This window comes from Saccopteryx leptura, chromosome 9 (assembly GCF_036850995.1).
Source record: "Saccopteryx leptura isolate mSacLep1 chromosome 9, mSacLep1_pri_phased_curated, whole genome shotgun sequence".
NCBI classification, from domain to species: domain Eukaryota; kingdom Metazoa; phylum Chordata; class Mammalia; order Chiroptera; family Emballonuridae; genus Saccopteryx; species Saccopteryx leptura.
In genome coordinates this window covers 46,318,514-46,337,290 of record NC_089511.1, presented here as the reverse complement: position 1 = coordinate 46,337,290, position 18,777 = coordinate 46,318,514, and the positions used below count along the sequence as shown (strand labels likewise).

Here is an 18,777-nt window from a genome sequence, read left to right as displayed (position 1 = left end):
CAGATGGGGTTGCTGGGTAGATCCCTGTTGGGGCACATGCAGGTGTCTGTCTCACTATCTCTCCTCCTCTCACTTAGAAAAAGAAAAAAAATGGCCCTGGCCAGTTGGATTAGTGGTAGAGTGTCAGCCCAGCATGTGGAAGTCCTGGGTTCAGTTCCCAGCCAGGGCACACAGGAGAAGTCCCCATCTGCTTCTCCACCCTTCAACCTCTTTCTCTCTATCTCTCTCTTCCCCTCCTGCAGCCAAGGCTCCATTGGAGCCAAGTTGGCCTGGGCACTGAGGATGGCTCCATGGCCTCCACCTCAGGCGCTAGAAAGGCTCCAACTGCAATGGAGCAACGACCCAGATGGGCAGAGCATCACCCCTTGGTGGGCATGCTGGGTGGATCCTGGTCGGGCACATGTGGGAGTCTGTCCCTCTGCTTCCCCGCTTCTCACTTCAGAAAAATACAAAACAAAACAAAAATAATAGCCTGGCACAGAGGAGAAACTCAACAAATATTAATGACCATTTTAATTTATCCACTGAACACAAAATATTATACTCAGCCCACCTAGTGAAACTGACATCCACTAAACAAGTGGTTCTCAATGTGTGCACCAGGGTGCACTGGTGTGCCCTAGAAGATTTCCAGGTGCACCCTATGGTATTCCAGAAAAATATGTGTTTGTTGGGGACCAAAAAAAATCAACAAGGTTTTTGGAGTTTAGATTTTTGGGGGACAGAGGTGTGGGGAACTGACTGTAAGCGGACAGTCTGTCCAACCCCCCACCTCACTTGCCTGATCAGGTTGCAAAAAGGCTGCTAAGCTGTGGTGCTGGATTGTTGACACTACCCCCATGTTTCCCGGAAAGACTGGAGGCAAGTTTCTTCTATCCTTTGTTTGATGTAAAGTTAAGATGATATGTATGGTGGGGGTTTTCTGCACTCAACACAATTAAGAGTAAAAAAAGAGGAATTCTTCAATGTATTGACCAGAAAATGAGAGTTTGCCTTTCAAATATATGCCTAAACATTGAAGAAATCACTAGGACACATCAGGCTCATGTTTCTCATAAACACAAGAATCAAAAAACTTAACACATTTGCGCCAGGACCTGCCGAATTTACTAAATCTTACTAAGAATGTATCTATATATATATAAAAAAATAACTTTTTTGTTGCTTTTTTATTTTTTAATCCCTCTTTTTTACGAATTCTAAAAAGCATAACAAAAAATGTAACAGAAAAATGTTTTTTGTTTGTTTGTTTGGGGTATTTTTTTTTTGTATTTTTCTGAAGTTAGAAATGGGGAGGCAGTCAGACAGACTCTCGCATACGCCTGACTAGGATCCACCCGGCACGCCCACCAGGGGGTGATGCTCTGCCCATCTGGGGCCTTGCTCTGTTGCGACCAGAGCCATTCTAGTGCCTGAGGCAGAGGCCATGGAGCCATCCTCAGCGCCCAGGGCCAACTTTGCTCCAATGGAGCCTCGGCTGTGGGAGGGGAAGAGAGAGAGAGAGAGAGGAAAGAGAGGGGGAGGGGTGGAGAAGCAGATGGGCACTTCTCCTGTGTGCCCTGGCTGGGAATTGAACCCGGGACTCCTGCACGCCAGGCTGATGCTCTACCACTGAGCCAACCGGCCAGGGTCGAAAAATGTTTTTTAATGTCAGAATAAATTTAATTTTGTCATATTTATTTCATTTAAATACCATAAAAACACGCTTGGACTTTATATTTTTTCTTTAATATTTGACTTAATTATTATAACATATTTCTCAGAAATTTGTATATAGTGCACCTACAATTTTGTAGGATATACAAATTTGTAGGATTTTAAATGTGCCCCTACTTCAAAAAGTTGAGAACCACTGCACTAAACGCTTACCCTATGCCAGGCACTGAGTACAGCATATAGCTCCATGAGGCAGGTAGAGGAATGTTTAAGACCGTGAATGCTGGGTGGGCCTGACCAGGCAGTGGCGCAGTGGATAAAAGTGTTGACCTGGGATGCTGAGGACCCAGGTTCAAAATCCAGAGGTCACAGGCTTGAGTGCGGGGTCATAGACATGACTCCATGCTTGCTAGCTTGAAGCCCAAGGTCACTGGCTTGAGCAAGGGGTCACTGGCTCAGCTGGAGCCCCCTCCCTGGTCAAGGCACGTATGAGAAAGCAATCAATAAACAACTAAGGTGCCGCAACTATGAGCTGATGCTTCTCATCTCTCTCCCTTCCTGTCTCTCGCTCATGCTTAAAAAAAAAAAAAAGACTATGAATGCTGAAATCAGAAGTCCTATTTTATTTACTGGTTTTCAGTGTGACCCTGGGGAAGTGACTTCACATCTCTGAGCCTTTGTTTTCATTTTAAAAGAAGATTGATTAATCCTATCCAACCATGTCAGTGTGAGGATGAAAGGGAACAGTTTTGATCAAATCCCAGCTTTGTGCTTGGCACATAGTAGATTCTCAGAAAAAGGGAGCAGTCCAGGGATGAGGGATTGGTGTGGAGTGTGAGCAGGGGTGGGAATGAGGCTGAAGACAGTGGGTCTGGGGACGGACTGAAAATGGGAAACAGGTGGGGCTGAGGACAGTGGTGATGGAGACAGACATAGGAACGGGCTGGGGACGGGAATGGGGTTGGAAATGGGATAGGGATAATGTTGGAAAGGGAACTGGGATTAGGGATGGGACCGTGTGTTGACTTTGGGGCTGGGGTTAGGGAGAGAGGGAGTGGGTTTTGGGGGACATGATTTAAAATGGGGTTGGGGAAGAAGAGGGGCTTAAGTTGGAGATAGAAATGGAGATGGGTTGGGGTTTGAGATGGAGACAGAGAAAGGGACGTGGAAATGGGAAGGGGGAGGGATTGGAGATGAGGAAGGGGAGGGGCTGGGAGGGAGCTGGGGTTTGGAATGGCTTTGGGATTTGGGATGGTGTTGGGATAGAATGGAATTGTTTTTGGGATGGTATTGGGGTTGGCAGCCCCAAAGAGGGAGTCAGGGCTGGGGCCATGCAAGGCTCACCCTCAGGGTCCAGCAGACGTGCCAGCCCCAGGTGCTGCTCAGCAGTGCGGAAGGCTCTCTGTAGGTTGTAGTTGGCGTTGGACTTGGTGAGTTTGCTGAAGTCCACGAGATCGGGCCTAGGCAGGGGCACAGAGTGGGTAGGCAGCAGGCGGGCTCCAGAGCCAGTGGGCAAATGGGCAAAAGTCATCCTGTCTGAGCCCCGCCCAGGGCAAGGGGTGGGAGGGGCAGGACCCCACCAAGCAGAAAGCTCTGTGTCATGGCACCTGTCTGTGCAGCATTTTCTGTGGGTGTGAGGGCATGTGTACGTCAGACTTTGGATGTACACAGTTTATGTGGCTGTGTTTCTATTCAGTACTATGTAGTAATTAGAAGTGTGAGGTCTGAAGCCAGATTACCTGGCTCTTATCCAGCTAGGCCATTTCCTGGCTGTCATTTGGGTGAGCTACTTCGTCTCTCTGTGCCTCAGTTTCCTCATTTTCATTTGTGAAATGGGGATAATAATAGCATCTGTCTCACGGGGCCATTGAATATTCAATGACTTACTGGAAAGCACTTAGAACAATATTGGGTCCACAGAAAGCACTCAACACATGTGACCATTGTTAGCTTGACCCCATTACAGCTTGTGGGTTTCAGGGTGTGTAGGTGTGGCTAGGTTTCCCCATGTGTGTATGAGTATGTATGCATGGGTTCTGGCTTCTGCCACACCAAAGCAAGTCCTTCCCAGTCTCTAGGCCAGGGGTCCCCAAACTTTTTACACAGGGGGCCAGTTCACCGTCCCTCAGACCGTTGGAGGGCCGGACTACAAAAAAAACTATGAACAAATCTCTATGCACACTGCACATATCTTATTTTAAAGTAAAAAAATAAAACGGGAAGAAATACAATATTTAAAATAACAAACAAGTAAATTTAAATCAACAAACTGACCAGTATTTCAATGGGAACTATGCTCCTCCACTGACCACCTATGAAAGAGGTGCCCCTTCCAGAAGTGCGGCGGGGGCCGGATAAATGGCCTCAGGGGGCCGCATGTGGCCCGCGGGCCATAGTTTGGGGACCCCTGCTCTAGGCCTCAGTTTCCTGAAACTATCATGCAGACGATCATGATGTGAATGTGATTTGTCTGGGTGCCCACCCCTCAGCCAGGTCAGTGCCAAGTTCTGAGGTATGACTAGGCGGGTGTGCAGGGAGCCAGAAGGGGGCTCTGGAAGTGTACCAGGAGGAAGAACTCTGTGATGAGAGGAGGCACTATGTACACACTTGAGTGGACCATCCACAGGGAAATGTGCTCCCCACTCTGGGACATCTAAGGAGCAGGCACGGGCTGTGTATGTGCAAAAGTATCTGTCTGTGTGCACACATCTGTGTGAAGGCACAAGTTTCCATGTGTGCACAGCGTATGTGGCCTGGACAGAGGTCTCTGTGGGTGTGTGCACCTGTGTGTATGAAGGGAAGTGTATATATGTACACAGAGGTAAAGCTTAGGTCCTGTGTCTATGTGAGCTGTCTAGATACATATGTGTACAAGTATGTACCTAAGGGACACGGGGGTGGGGGGAGGGCAGGGCTGGGTTGGCCCAAGCCACACGTGGTACCTGTGCCGGTGAATGAGGGCATTGAAGGCCAAGCCGTCCCGCCAGCTGGTGGTGAAATTCTGGATGTTTACCTCAGGGTAACTAACAGCATGGAAGGGAGAGACAGAGGCAGAGATGAAGAGAGTCAGGAGGAAAGAGAGAGGGAGGGAGAGACAGACATAGATGGATGGATGGATGGATGGATGGATGATACAGTGAGTCAGGGAGATAGATAGAGACAGAGGCAGAGAGAGATTGAGACATAAAGGAGAGGAGTAAAAAGAAGAGTCAGAGGGACAAAGAGAAAGAAAGGAGGGAAGGAGGGATAGAGAGAGAGCAAGATGCAGAGATGGGGAAATAAAGGAGGGGACAGAGAATAGAGGGAGGGGGAAAGAGAGATAAAAACAAAGAAAAGCAGATGTAGAGGTAAGGACTGACACAAGGAGAAACAGATTACATTGCGAGACAGACAGTCCCAGAGGATGAGAGGCCATGCCCAGTCTCCCTCCTTCCGCCCAGAAGCTGTTCTCCAGAGAGCACTTGAGTTTCAGGCCAGGGACCGCCCCGAAAGGCGGAGTTGGGAGTCCAGGAGCCATGCCCACTGAAGGCACCCAGGACCCTGAGTTTCCTACACAAGCTGTCCGAGCCCTGGAGTGTTCCCTGCCAGCCTGACAGGTGGCTGTTTGTGGAGGGGGAGGTGGTTGGAACCCGGAGCTGGAGGATCCACAAAGGTACACACAGGCCTCTTGATGTGCAGGATGAGTTGGGAAAGAGAGAAGGGAGCAGGCTAGGAACAGTCCACCACCTTCCAGCATTGCTCTCTGAGAAATTCAAGTTCTAAATTGAAACCTGGCCTTCCAAATTGTTAGACAGGTGTACTTGGCAAGGTCAGAAGAATAGATGTGTTTTATTTACCAGTTTATTAATTCTATATTAACTTTTGATACTTAGGATTTCAGCTGCCCCTTGCACTTATCCCCAAAGAAACTCCCAAGGTTAGGACCCAGCCTGTGGGAAGTGGAGGGCTTACCCAGCTGTCTTCATCTGACACCACAAGAGTAGCGCATCCTTGGCAGAGCGGGTCTCTCTGTTGTCTTCCGTCTCAATTTTGATGACTTGAATCTGTGAGGATACAAAACACAGCTGCTGGGGCCTGGAGGGCTTGAGGCTGGGAGACCCCGCCCCCTCCCTGCGCCAGGAAGGGTAGTATGTGGCAGAGGAGATGGGAGAGGCAGCTCCAGGCTGAGGCGTGGGCTCACGAGTGGGCCCGAGCATCCACACGGGTTGGGGGGCAGTGGTGGATTAGGGTCTCAGTTTCCAAGGATGCCACTATCCTTGGTGTCTGGGCCACTCCCCTGACCCCAGCCACCATCATCTCCTGCCTGAGTCAGCTGCAGTGGCCTTTACGCTGGTCTCCCCACCCTGCCCCCACAGTCTGTTCTTTGAGTAACAGAGGGACCCTGTGAACACCCAAATCAGATCACATGCCTCCTATCCTCAAAACATGGCTCCAGTTCACTCTGGGGAAAAATAGTCCTCACTGTCACCTCTCATTATCTCTGACCTCATCTTCAGCAGTTCACACCCCTCCAGAGACCTCCGTCCTCTGCACCAAATCACTAGTGTTCTCCCACCCCAAGGCCTTTGTACTGGCTGTTCCTTTGGCCTGGGACATCCTACCCCCAGGTCCCCATAATGTTCTACCCCTCCTTGAGGTCTGTACTTATGGCACCTTCTCAGTGAGGACTTGCTGAACCACTTGATTTTAAATCTCAATATGTACACCTAACTTTCACACCCTCCTCCCCTGCCTTATTATCTCCTTAGCATTTAACATCCCCGATACATTTTATTTATTCATTTGGTTTACTGTCTCCCTGTTATGGACTGAATTGTGCCCCCACCACCACCACCAAATTCATAAGTTGAAGCCCTAACCCCCAATATGACTTTATTTGGAGCTAGGGCCTTAGGAAGTTAGTTAAGATTAAATAAGGTCATAAAGGTAAAGCCCTAATCCAACATGAATGGTCTCCTTATAAGAAGAGGAAGAGACCCTAGGGACAAGCACACAAAGAAAAGATCATATGAGGATATAGAGAGAAGATGGTCTTTGGAAGCCAAGGAGAGAGGCCTCAGGAGAAACCAAACCTGCTGGCACCTTGATCTTGAACTTCTAGCTTCTAAAACTATGAGAAAATAAATTTCTGTTCTTTAAGCCCCTGGTCTGTAGTATTTTGTTACAGTAGCCCTAGTAGACTAATGCACTCACTACCCTGTACAAGTTCCAGGACCACGTTGTTTATCTGTTTTGTTTTCTTTTTTTTTTCTTCGGGGAGGAGCAGAAAGCTTCAACTCCCATATGTGCCTTGACGGGGCAAGCCCAGAGTTTTGAACCGGCAACCTCAGCATTCCAGGTCAACGCTTTATCCACTGCGCCACCACAGGTCAGGCTGTTTTGTTTTCTGTGGTAACAAATGTCTATTTCCTTTCTACTACATGTAATTACATATAGTTCAGTAAAGTTCTGAATGACTCAGAATTTAAAGCAGGTTTGAAAGCCTCAGGTGGGTGTTTGATACTTGGTTCCTAGATCAAGAGCTGAGTTTGGTATTTGGGTATGAGGTAGAGAACTAGGTTCCTAGGAAGCCTCAGCCCCTGGTTTAAGGCTACAGCTACCAGCCACTACCCCCAAACTAATGGTCTCCTTTCCTCATTCTGTACTGACAATGCCCATACCTTGTCTCCAGCCTTTACCATTCTCTTGAGCTCCACACAGGATCCAGTGGACACCTTCCCATCCTTCCCCTAAGGCATGACCACTCTCCTCCTGAGCTTCTTTCCTATCTGCCCTCCTCTTCACTTCTCTATGCCCCATCGCAAGGTACAGCTCCTGTCTCTTCCCTGGGCTCCCAGCCCTCAATTCTGACAACCACCCCCAATCCAGAGTGATTCTTCTAAATCTGATTATGTCACTCCTGTGTGCGTGTGTGTGTGTGTGTGTGTGTGTGTGTGTGTGAATTTTGTGTGTGTGTGTGTGACAGAGAGAAGGACAGATAGGGACAGACAGACAGGAAGGGAAAAAGATGAGAAGCATCAATTCCTTGTTGTAGCACCTTAGTTGCTTGTTGACTGCTTTCTCATATGTGCCATGACCGGGGGGGGCTACAGCAGACCAAGTGACCCCTTGCTCAAGCCAGAGACCTTGCTGATGAGCCTTGCTCAAACCACATGAGCACACACATAAGCTGGCAACCTCTGGGTTTCAAACCTGGGTCATCTACATCCCAGTCCAATGCTCTATCCACTGTGCCACCTCCTGGTCAGGCTATGTCACTCCTCTTGATAACTCTTCAATCTTTCCCCACATCAGATAGAATAAAAGTCAAACTGCTTATCAGAAATCACCTGGGCCCTGGCAACCACTCTGACCTCATCTCCTCTGTCACCCCTTGCCTCTTCTTCTTTAGCCATACTGGTCTTTCTTTACTTCCAGCATGTCAACCTCATTCACACCTCAGGGCTTTTGTATCTGTAATATCTCTACCTGGAATGCTCTTTCCCTGTATCTTCCTATGTCATTCAGCAATCAGTTTCTCAGACAGCCCCTCTAAAGGGGCTGATTACCCAGTCTAAAATCTCAATACTATCAACCTAACATTTTATATCCCTTCTACTAATTTATCATAATCTCTTCTGCATAGCTCTTTTAACTTCTCAGCCTAGAGCTGATTTCCTCTGGGCTTATTTCCTCACTGGTAAAATGAAGTAATAAATAATACCTAGTTTACCTGGCCTGTGGTGGCGCAGTGGATAAAGCTTTAACCTGGAATGCTGAGGTGGCAAGTTCAAAACCCTGGGCTTGCTTGTTCAAGGCACATATGGGAGTTGATGCTTCCTGCTCCTCCTTCCCTTCTTTCTCTCTCTCTCTCTCTCTCTCTCTCTCTCTTTCTTCTCTAAAATGGATAAACAAAGACAAAATTTTTTTTTAAATAAATAGTACCTAGTTTATAGGGTTGCTGTGAGTATTAAATGTCACGTGCTTAGCCTGACCAGGCAGTGGCACAGTAGATAGAGCATCAGACTGGGACGTGGAAGAATCAGGCTAGAAACCCTGAGGTCGCCGCATCAGGGTTGAGCAGGGGCTCACCAGCTTGAGCAAGGGGTCGCTGGCTTCAGCATGGGTTCATAGACATGACCACGTGGTCACTGGCTTGAGGCCAAAGGTTGCTCACTTGAGCAAGAAGGGGTCACTCGCTCTGCTGTAGCTCCCCCCCCCCCAAGGCATATATGAGAAGCAATCAAATGAACTAAAGGAGACTAAGGAGACGCAATGAAGAATTGATGCTTCTCATCTCTCTCCCTTCCAGCCTGTCTGTCCTTCTCTCTGTCTCTCTAACTCTGTCATAAATAAATAAATAAATAAAAGTAAATGTCATGTGCATAGAACAGTGCCTGGAACACAGTGCCTGGAATATATAAATGATGATCATAGTGATGCTGGTGATGATTATTATTTTTATCATTATTTTCATTTCCACCACCTGAAACAAGGTTCTTGGAGCATATTAGAATTTTTTTGGAGTGAATGAATGAATAAACGAATGGTTGAGTGGGTGAGGGAGACCCGCATAAGGCCCCACCGCAGGAGGCCGGCCGGGTAGGGCACACTTGGGGATCACCTGGAAGCGCAGGATGATGGTCCAGACCAGCCCCAGGGTCAGCCGGTGGTTCCCATCCACGATGTCATGCGAGCCCACGTTCTCCAGGTGCACACGCTGCTCCTTCAGGAACTGGAGAGCCTTGTCCACGTTTTCCAGCGAGTGGATTCTCATGCGACCGCGCGTGGGCCTTGGCTAGGGCACCAGGTGTTGGGAGATGAAGGGCCTGACCTGTGCTCTGGACTCCACCCCTTCTGAAGACGTCCGCCCCATAGCCACACCCTCTGGATGTACAAGGCCAGTCAACACCCTTCAGACCCAAGACCCAATCCTTGGAGCCGGTCCCCTTCTTGGTTTATCCAAGTCCTAGTCCCCATCTTTTCTACCAAAGCTCCCCCTCCGGCCTGATAACTATACCTCTCACAGTTAAGCTCCGCCCGCTGCCTGTAGCCACAGTCCTGCCCTTCCATTAGAACTTTGTCTTAGGCTACCAAAACCAAACCACTAGTTCCATAAACACACCCTTTCAGACCCCTGCCTGGATCCTCGCCCATTCCTATCAAGTCCCGCCCCATCCAAAGACTCTCCGGTTTTTTATATGTAGTTTATTCCTTCCAATGGCGTTTGTTTCTATTCTATAGCCATGCCCCTCGCGACTTCTAAGCTCCAGGTTTTGGACCATTAATGAATCTCTAGCTCCATCAGAACCCCATCCTTCCTGATGAAGCCCCATCAAAGCCCAAAAATACAACTGCAACGCACACAACAACCCACACACATACAAGAGTTCTGTCTGGTCTCCAAGAATCCCACGACCAAGGCCTCCACTTCCAATGACAACAATGACAACCGCATCCTCATCCACAGACCCCCTGTTAAGAGTTCTGCCCCGTTTTATAGCCATTGCCTGTTGCTACCACCCAGGAGGCCCTTCTAATAAAGCTCCTCCCTTCTCTCATAGCCCCACCCCTTCCAACCGAGCCCCACTCGAGCCCAGAGTTCCGGCCCAACCAAGGCAGAATCCTGGGCTCCTCACAACCAAGCTCCACCCCTGTGCTATAGCCCCGCCCACTTGAGCAAGGGACCCATCAGTGAGCCAGGCTTTATCCTAGCCCAGCCCAAGACCCCAGGGCCAATCCTCTTCCCCACCCCACTCCCGCCCCCAGCCCTGCAGGTCTCACCAGCTGCTCCCCGGACAGCACTTCCAGGAGCCGCGTGAGCACGAAGCCATCGCGGAGGTCGGCATAGAGGTCCCCGATGTGGCAGCCAACGCGAGCGAGGTGCGAGTTCACCCACTTAGTAAACGTTTTCTTCTGCACGGCTTCCCGCTCATCTGAAGGACAGGTTCTGATGAGCCCCAGCCTCCCCGAGGAACCTCCCCAGGAACTACCCCTTCCAGCTGCACCCCAGCCCCCCACCTCCCGCAGTTCAGGCCTAGATCTGCGCAACAAGATCTTTGTGTAGTCGGCTCCTTCTACCTGGGATGCCTTCCCTTACCTTCCGCTGCCCACCTGAAGCTTCCTTTGTCTTTTCAAGTTTTTCTGATATATCACTTCCCTGTTTCCTACCTCAGTTGGCTCTGTTCATTCATTCAATAAATATTTGAGTACCTACTATGTATCCCTCAATGTTCTAGGTTCTAAATACAGGTAGAGTTCTTCTGTCATAGAGCTCAGTTTAGCTGGGGAGCAGATAATATACTAGAGAGCTAGGGATGGACCCATGGGGGAGGGAAAGGATGACATCTGTGTTTCAGGAATATCTCTGGCTGCTGTAGGGAGAGTGGGTCAGAGAGGACAAGAATGGCAGCCAAGAGACCATGGAGGAGATTGCGGAAGGCACTGGGGAGAGAAAGGACAAGGCGGGAGAAGAGAGCATATTGAGAGATGGAAAAGTAAGACCTGGCAACTGACAGGCTGTGGGGAATGACGAGGAAGGAATATGCTAGACTTAATGCTCCCTGCGGGCAGGAACCCTGCCTAGTGCTGTGTAGCACCTGGACTGCTAACTGGACACTGCATGTCCCACATCCCTAGGGCAAGGTGTAGGCAGGTGACTACTAAGAAAAGAGTAAAAAAACAAAATGAAGTCACAATGGCCAAGCTAACAAAATTATTTAAATTAAATTGGCTGAAATATGAAGAATAGATTTTTTTTGAGAGAGAGAAAAGCGTCAACTCATTGTTTTACTTAGTAGTGCACCCATTGATTGCTTCTCACATGTGCCCTGGCCAGGGCTCAAACCTATGACCAAGGGGCAAGCCAGCAACCCTGGGATTGTGCCGGTGACCCCAGGATTGAACCAGTGACCTTGGCACTCCAGGGCAACACTCTATCCACTATGCCACTGGTCGGGGCAACAATAGATTTTATTTTACTTTAGCCTGAGGACTTAACTTTTGAAGTTTTCAGCTATGCATCAATGCCTAGAAATAGATATAAATTCTATAAATAACCTCTAAAAAATTGGAAAAGAATGTTCATGAGAACTTAGGGGAAAATGATGTTCATGTGTCCAGACACTTGACATCTGGAAGATCACCAATTTAGACCAATACAGAAGCTGAGAAGACAGGACTGATTCTTCTCAAGAACGTACTTTTCACTCAACTTTTTTCTTTTCTTTTTTTTATTTTTTTATTTTTTTTAAGCAAGAGAGAAAGACAGAGAGAGGGACAGACAGGGATAGACAGGAAGGGAGAGAGATGAGAAGCATCAACTCAAGAGTTCTGGCACTTTAGTTATCTATTGATTGCTTTCTCATATGTGCCTTGATGGGGGGGGGTGTGCTCCGGCCAGCCAAGCCAGCGACCCTGGGCTCAAGCCAGTGACCTTGCGCTTCAAGCCAGGGACATTTGGGCTTCAATCCCCTGACCATGGGGTTATGTCTATAATCCCATGCTCAAGCCAGCAATCCTGTGCTCAAGCCAGTGACTCTGTGTTCAAGCTGGTGAGCCTGCATTCAGGCCAGATAAGCCCATGACCTTGGGGTTTTGAACCTGGGTCCTCAGCATCCCAGGCCAACACTCTATCTACTGCACTGCACCACTGCCTGGTCAGGCTCAACTTTTTCTTTTCTTTGGAACGCTAAGTGTCACCTAGTAGTGTTTCAAGAATTGTAAATCTTGGCCCTGGCCGGTTGGCTCAGCGGTAGAGCGTCGGCCTGGCGTGCGGAGGTCCTGGGTTCGATTCCCGGCCAGGGCACACAGGAGAGGCGCCCATCTGCTTCTCTACCCCTCCCCCTCTCCTTCCTCTCTGTCTCTCTCTTCCCCTCCCGCAGCCGAGGCTCCATTGGAGCAAGAGTTGGCCCGGGCGCTGGGGATGGCTCCTTGGCCTCTGCCCCAGGCGCTGGAGTGGCTCTGGTCATGGCAGAGCGACGCCCCCTGGTGGGCGTGCCGGGTGGATCCTGGTTGGGCGCATGCGGGAGTCTGTCTGACTGCCTCCCGGTTTCCAGCATCAGAAAAATACAAAAAAATAAATTAATTAATTAAAAAAAAAAAGAATTGTAAATCTTAAAGACCCTTGAATAAAACTTTGTCACATAATTTTTGTGAGGTCTCCTGATTCGTTTACCATTGGGTGGGGAGTGGAAGAATGTGTGCAACTTCTGCTTCACTTGCTTACAGAGAAATTGTTTGGGAGTTCTCTTACTCTTTTTCTAAATAAATGCTTTAGTACAAGCTATAATACACATACTATAAAATTTAGTCTTTTAAAGTGTAAATAAAGTGTAAATTCAGTGGCTTTTAGTATATTCACAGAGTTGTACAACCATTACCACTATCTAATATAAGAATATTTTCAACACCCTAGCAGGGGTCTCAAACTCGCGGCCCACGGGCCGCATGCAGCCCGCCGAACAATTTTGTGCGGCCCGCAGACTAAGTAATCCACGGGCTTACTTAATTTTATCCAAAATGTTTTGAACTTCGTGGATTAGTCTGCGGGCTGCACAAAATTGTTTGGCGGGCCGCATGCAGCCCACGGGCCGAGAGTTTGAGACCCCTGCGAGAGATCCTGTCCCAAATAGAAGTCACTCTTCATTACCTTGTCTCTCAGCCCTAGGCAACCATTAACATATTTTGTTTCATTCTCTTTTTTTTTTACTTTTACTTAGAGGTGGGGAGGCAGAGAGACAGACTCCCACATGCACCAGGACCAGGATCCACCCAGCAAGCGCCCTACAGGGTGATGCTCTGCCCATCTGGGGCCGCTGCTCTAGTGCTCAGCAACTGAACTATTTTAATGCCTAAGGCGAGGCCATGGAGCCATCCTCAGCACCTGGGGCCAACTTGTTCACTCCAATTGAGCCATGGCTGCAGGAGGAGAAGAGAGAGAGAAAAAGAGAGAGAGAGAGAAAGGGGTGGGGTGGAGAAGCAGATGGTCACTTCTCCTGTGTGCCCTGACTGGGAATCAAACCCAGGACTTCCACACGCCGGGCCGATGCTCTACCTCTGAGCCAACTGGCCAGGGCCATGTTTTCTGTTTCAATTAATTTCCCTATTCTGGACATATTACATAAATGGAATCACACAATATATGTCCTTGTGTGTGTCTGGTTTCTTTCACTTAGTATAATGTTTTCAAGGTTTATAGGTGTTGTAGCATGTATCAGTACTTTATTCCATTTTCTGACCAAATGATATTACATGTGTGTATATATACTACATTTTAGTTATCCACTCATCAGTTGAGGGACATTTGAGTTGTTTCCACATCTTGGCGATTATGAATAATGCTGCTAGGAACATTCAGGTACAAGTATTTTTGTGGACACATGTTATTAGTTATCTTGAGTATATACTTGGTAGGTATCTTGAGTATATACATATGGCTGAGTCATATGGTAACTCTATGTTTAACCTTTTGAGAAACTGCCAGACTATTTTCCAAAGGGGCTGTACCATTTTACATTTCCATCAGCAATGTATGAGGGTTCCAATTTCCCCACATCCTTGCTACCACTTGTTATTTTCTGTGTTTTTTTCTTTTTTTTTGTATTTTTCTGAAGTTGGAAACGGGGAGGCAGTCAGACAGACTCCCGCATGCGCCCGACCGGGATCCACCCACCACGCCCACCAGGGGGCGATGTTCAGCCCATCTGGGGCGTCGCTCTGCCGCAATCAGAGCCATTCTAGCTCCTGAGGCAGAGGCCACAGAGCCATCTTCAACACCCGGGGGCCATCTTTGCTCCAGTGGAGCCTTGTCTGCAGGAGGGGAAGAGAGAGACAGAGAGGAAGGAGAGGGGGAGGGGTGGAGAAGCAGATGGGCGCTTCTCCTGTGTGCCCTGGCTGGGAATCAAACCCAGGACTCCCGCACGCCAGGCCGACGCTCTACCACTGAGCTAACCAGCCAGGGCATTTTCTGGGGGTTTTTTATGTATAAATTTTATTTTATTTGTGTGTGTGTGTGTGTGACAGAGACAGAGAAAGACAGAGAGAAGGACAGATAGGGACAGACAGACAGGAAGGGCGAGAAATGAGAAGCATCAATTCTTTTTTGCGGCACCTTAGTTGCTCATTGATTACTTTCTCATATGTGCCTTGACCAGGGGGCTACAGCAGACCAAGTGACTCCTTGCTCAAGCCAGTGACATTGGGCTCAAGCTGGTAAGCTTTGTTTAAACCAGATGAACCCACGCTCAAGCCAGCGACCTTGGGGTTTCAAACCTGGGTCCTCCGTGTCCCAATCTGATGCTCTATGCACTGCACCACCACCTGGTCAGGCTGGGTTTTTTTTAATGGCCATCTTATTGGGTATGAAGTGGTATCTCAATGTGATTGTTTTAAAGTGATATTTGGAGAAAGAGGAAGGAAGAGAGACACAGAGAGAGACAGAGAGAGAAAGAGAGAGAGAAACATCAATTTGTTGTTCCACTTATTCAAGCCACAAATGGTTGATTCTTTTATGTGCCCTAAGGATCGAACCTGCAACCTCAGCACGTCAGGATAACATTCTAACCAACTGAGTACACAGATAGAATCTCAATGTGATTTTGATTTGCATTTCCTTAATGATTAACAATGTTGAGTATCTTTTCACAATCTTATTGGCCATTTGTATTTCTTCTTTGGATAAATAGCTATGTGAAGCTTTGCTCACTTTTAATTGGGTTGTCTTTTTATTATCTGTACTCTTTGTTACTTCCTGTGAATCTATAATTATTTCATAATTTAAAGTTTTACCAAAAAAGGAAACTGCTGCCTACCCTTCCTCCCTCTTCCCCTGACTCCCACAGGCTTGAACATCAAGGTCCACAGAGCACAGGATGGAAGAAGAACCTGAGATCCACATTCACTGCTTGGAATGGCACCACTCTGCCAACTAGGCTGTTCACTGAGGGACTAGTTAAGAGGGAAAAATAAGCTTGGGCTCTGGTCGCAACAGAGCGACGCCCCGGAGGGGCAGAGCATCGTCCCCTGGTGGGTGTGCCGGGTGGATCCCAGTCGGGCGCATGTGGGAGTCTGTCTGATTGTCTCTCCCCGTTTCTAACTTCAGAAAAATATAAAAATAAAATAAATAAATAAGCTTGTAATTCTTTTTAGCCACTGTATTATTTGGGTCTCTTTGTTACAGCAGCTTAGCCTTAGGGATATTATTTACATTTTGTTACTAAATAATTCAGTAGTCACACTTTTAAGATCACACATGAGGAAGTGACGATGGAAAAGACGTTGAATTGGGAATTTGGTTATCCTGCCTTACAACACTGATGCCCATGTCAACAGTAGATTTGCCCAATGCTGACACCAAAGTGGAATTTCAGTGCATTCCCAGAGTGGTGCCTGAATGAGGACAACTGGATTCAGCTCTGCCTCTGATGACCAACTGTGTGACATGGTGAGGTCATCTTCTCTCTTTAGGCTTCTATTTTCTTATTGCTAATAGGGGTTTGGAATAAATCGGGGTTTCTTTAGTGGGCCCTGGGAGAGCCTGCATATTTTGGGACTCATGTTTGGAGGACAGGGATCCATAAGAATATATTTTATTTTGATTATACCTGAAGAAAATTCAAAGAAACACATCCTGGACCAACTGGATGGCAACTTCATAAAGGACCATGTAGTGACAGCTCAGTTTTTGTGATTACAATCTTGTTATCATGGAGCTGAACTGGAATTTCCAGACCTGAAATGCCTACAGGGGCCACAAATTCTGAAATGGAAAAAACAAGTCCCTCCTCAAAGAGTCAGTGGCCACATGTCCCCTGTGCCCGGAGCCTTGAAGATGGTGGCCTGGTGCTTCCATTTCATGTGATATTCCACAAGGAGTCAAAAATCTGGATTTTTAGCCTGACCAGGCAGTGGCGCAGTGGATACAGCATTGAACTGGGATGCAGAGGACCCAGGTTCGAGACCCCGAGGTTGCCAGCTTGAGTGCGGGCTCATCTGGTTTGAGCAAAAAGCCTACCAGCTTGAACCCAAGATCACTGGGTCCAACAAGGGGTTGCTCAGTCTGCCGAAGGCCCGTGGTCAAGGCACATATGAGAAAGCAATCAATGAACAACTAAGGTGTTGCAACGTGCAATGAAAAACTAATGATTGATGCTTCTCATCTCTCTCTGTTCCTATCTGTCTGTCCCTGTCTATCCCTCTCTCTGACTCACTCTCTGTCTCTGAAAAAAAAATCTGGATTTTTAAAAAGACAAAATCTCCCTGTTCTGGTTTTTGTTTTGTTTTTGACAGAGACAGAGAGAGAGAGAGTCAGAGAGAGGGACAGATAGGGACAGACAGACAGGAAGAAAGAGAGATGAGAAGCATCAATTTTAGTTATAGCTCCTTAGTTCAGTGGTTCTCAAAGTGTGTGTCAGGTTGTACTGGTGCACCCTAGAAGATTTCCAGGTGCACCCTATGGTTTTCCAGAGAAATATGTGCCTGTTGGGGACCAAAACAACCAAGAGGGTTTTTGGAGTTTAGATTTTGGGGGGACAGAGGTGTGGGGAATTGGCTGAAAGTTAACAGTCTGTCCAACCCCCTGACCTCACTTGCCTGATTAGGTTGCAAAAGGCTGCTAAGCTGTAGTGCTGGATTGTTGACACTACCTGCCATGTTCCCTGGAAAGACTGGAGGCAAGTTTCTTCTATCCTTTGTTTGGTGTAAAGTTAAGATGATATGTATGGTGGGCGTTTTCTGCACTCAACACAATTAAGAAAAAAAAGAGAGGAATTCTTCAATGTATTGACGAGGAAATGAGTTTGCCTTTCAAACATATGCCCAAACATTGAAGAAATTGCTAGGACACATCAGGCTCATGTTTCTCATAAACACAAGAATCAAAAAACTTGCCTGACCAGGCGGTGGTGCAGTGGATAGAGCATCGGACTGGGATGCGGAGAACCCAGGTTTGAGACCCTGAGGTTGCCAGCTTGAGCGCGGGTTCATCTGGTTTGAGCAAAGCTCACCAGCTTGGACCCAAGGTTGCTGGGTTGAGCAAGGGGTTACTCTGTCTGCTGTAGCCCCATGGTTAAGGCACATATGAGAAAGCAATCAATGAACAACTAAGATGTCACAATGAAAAACTAATGATTGATGCTTCTCATCTCTCTCCATTCCTGTCTGTCTGTCCCTATCTCTCCCTCTCTCTGACTCTCTCTCTGTCTCTGTAAAAAAAAAAAAAAAAAAGAATAAAAAAAACTTAACACATTTGCACCGAGACCTGCCGAATTTACTAATTCTTACTAAGAATGTATATACATATATAAAAAGATAACTTTTTTGTCATTTTTTTTTCAGAGACAGTGCGAGAGTCAGAGAGAGGGACAGATAGGGACAGACTGGAATGGAGAGATGAGAAGCATCAAGCATCAGTTTTTCATTGTGGCACCTTAGTTGTTCATTGCTTTCTCATATGTGCCTTGACTGTGGGGCTACAGCAGACCCAGTAATCCCTTGCTCAAGCCAGCGACCTTGGGTCCAAGCTGGTGAGCTTTGCTCAAACCAGATGAGCCCATGCTCAAGCTGGCGACCTTGAGGTCTCGAACCTGGGTTCTCCGCATCCCAGTTCGATGCTCTATCTTCTGCACCACTGCCTGGCCAGGCTTTTGTCATTTTTTTTCAATTTTTTTTTTTTTTTTTGTATTTTTCTGAAGCTGGAAACGGAAAGAGACAGCCAGACAGACTCCCGCATGCGCCCGACCGGGATCCACCCGGCACGCCCACCAGGGGCGACGCTCTGCCCACCAGGGAGCCATGCTCTGCCCCTCCGGGGCTTCACTCTGCCGCGACCAGAGCCACTCCAGCGCCTGGGGCAGAGGCCAAGGAGCCATCCCCAGCGCCCAGGCCATCTTTGCTCCAATGGAGCCTTGGCTGCGGGAGGGGAAGAGAGAGACAGAGAGGAGGGGGTGGGGGTGGAGAAGCAAATGGGCGCCTCTCCTATGTGCCCTGGCCGGGAATCAAACCCGGGTCCCCCGCACGCCAGGCCGACGCTCTACCGCTGAGCCAACCGGCCAGGGCCATTTTTTAAATTTTTTTAACCCCTCCTTTTTACAAATTCTAAAAAGCATAACTCAAAAAATGTAACATAAAAATATTGTTTTAATG

General features: G+C 47.9%; 1 protein-coding gene across 1 annotated transcript in view; it reads right to left on the bottom strand.

Moving 5' to 3' along the window:
- SPTBN4 (spectrin beta, non-erythrocytic 4) overlaps positions 1–18,777 on the bottom strand; it is a 95,461-nt gene that overhangs the window by 62,797 nt on the left and 13,887 nt on the right. The window contains exons 3-7 of the mRNA XM_066350017.1: positions 10,420–10,571; positions 9,260–9,433; positions 5,608–5,699; positions 4,599–4,679; positions 3,001–3,116 (exon numbers count right to left, since the gene is read on the bottom strand). Coding sequence (XP_066206114.1) covers positions 3,001–3,116; positions 4,599–4,679; positions 5,608–5,699; positions 9,260–9,433; positions 10,420–10,571 — 615 coding nt within the window. The remainder of the gene's footprint in view (positions 1–3,000; positions 3,117–4,598; positions 4,680–5,607; positions 5,700–9,259; positions 9,434–10,419; positions 10,572–18,777) is intronic.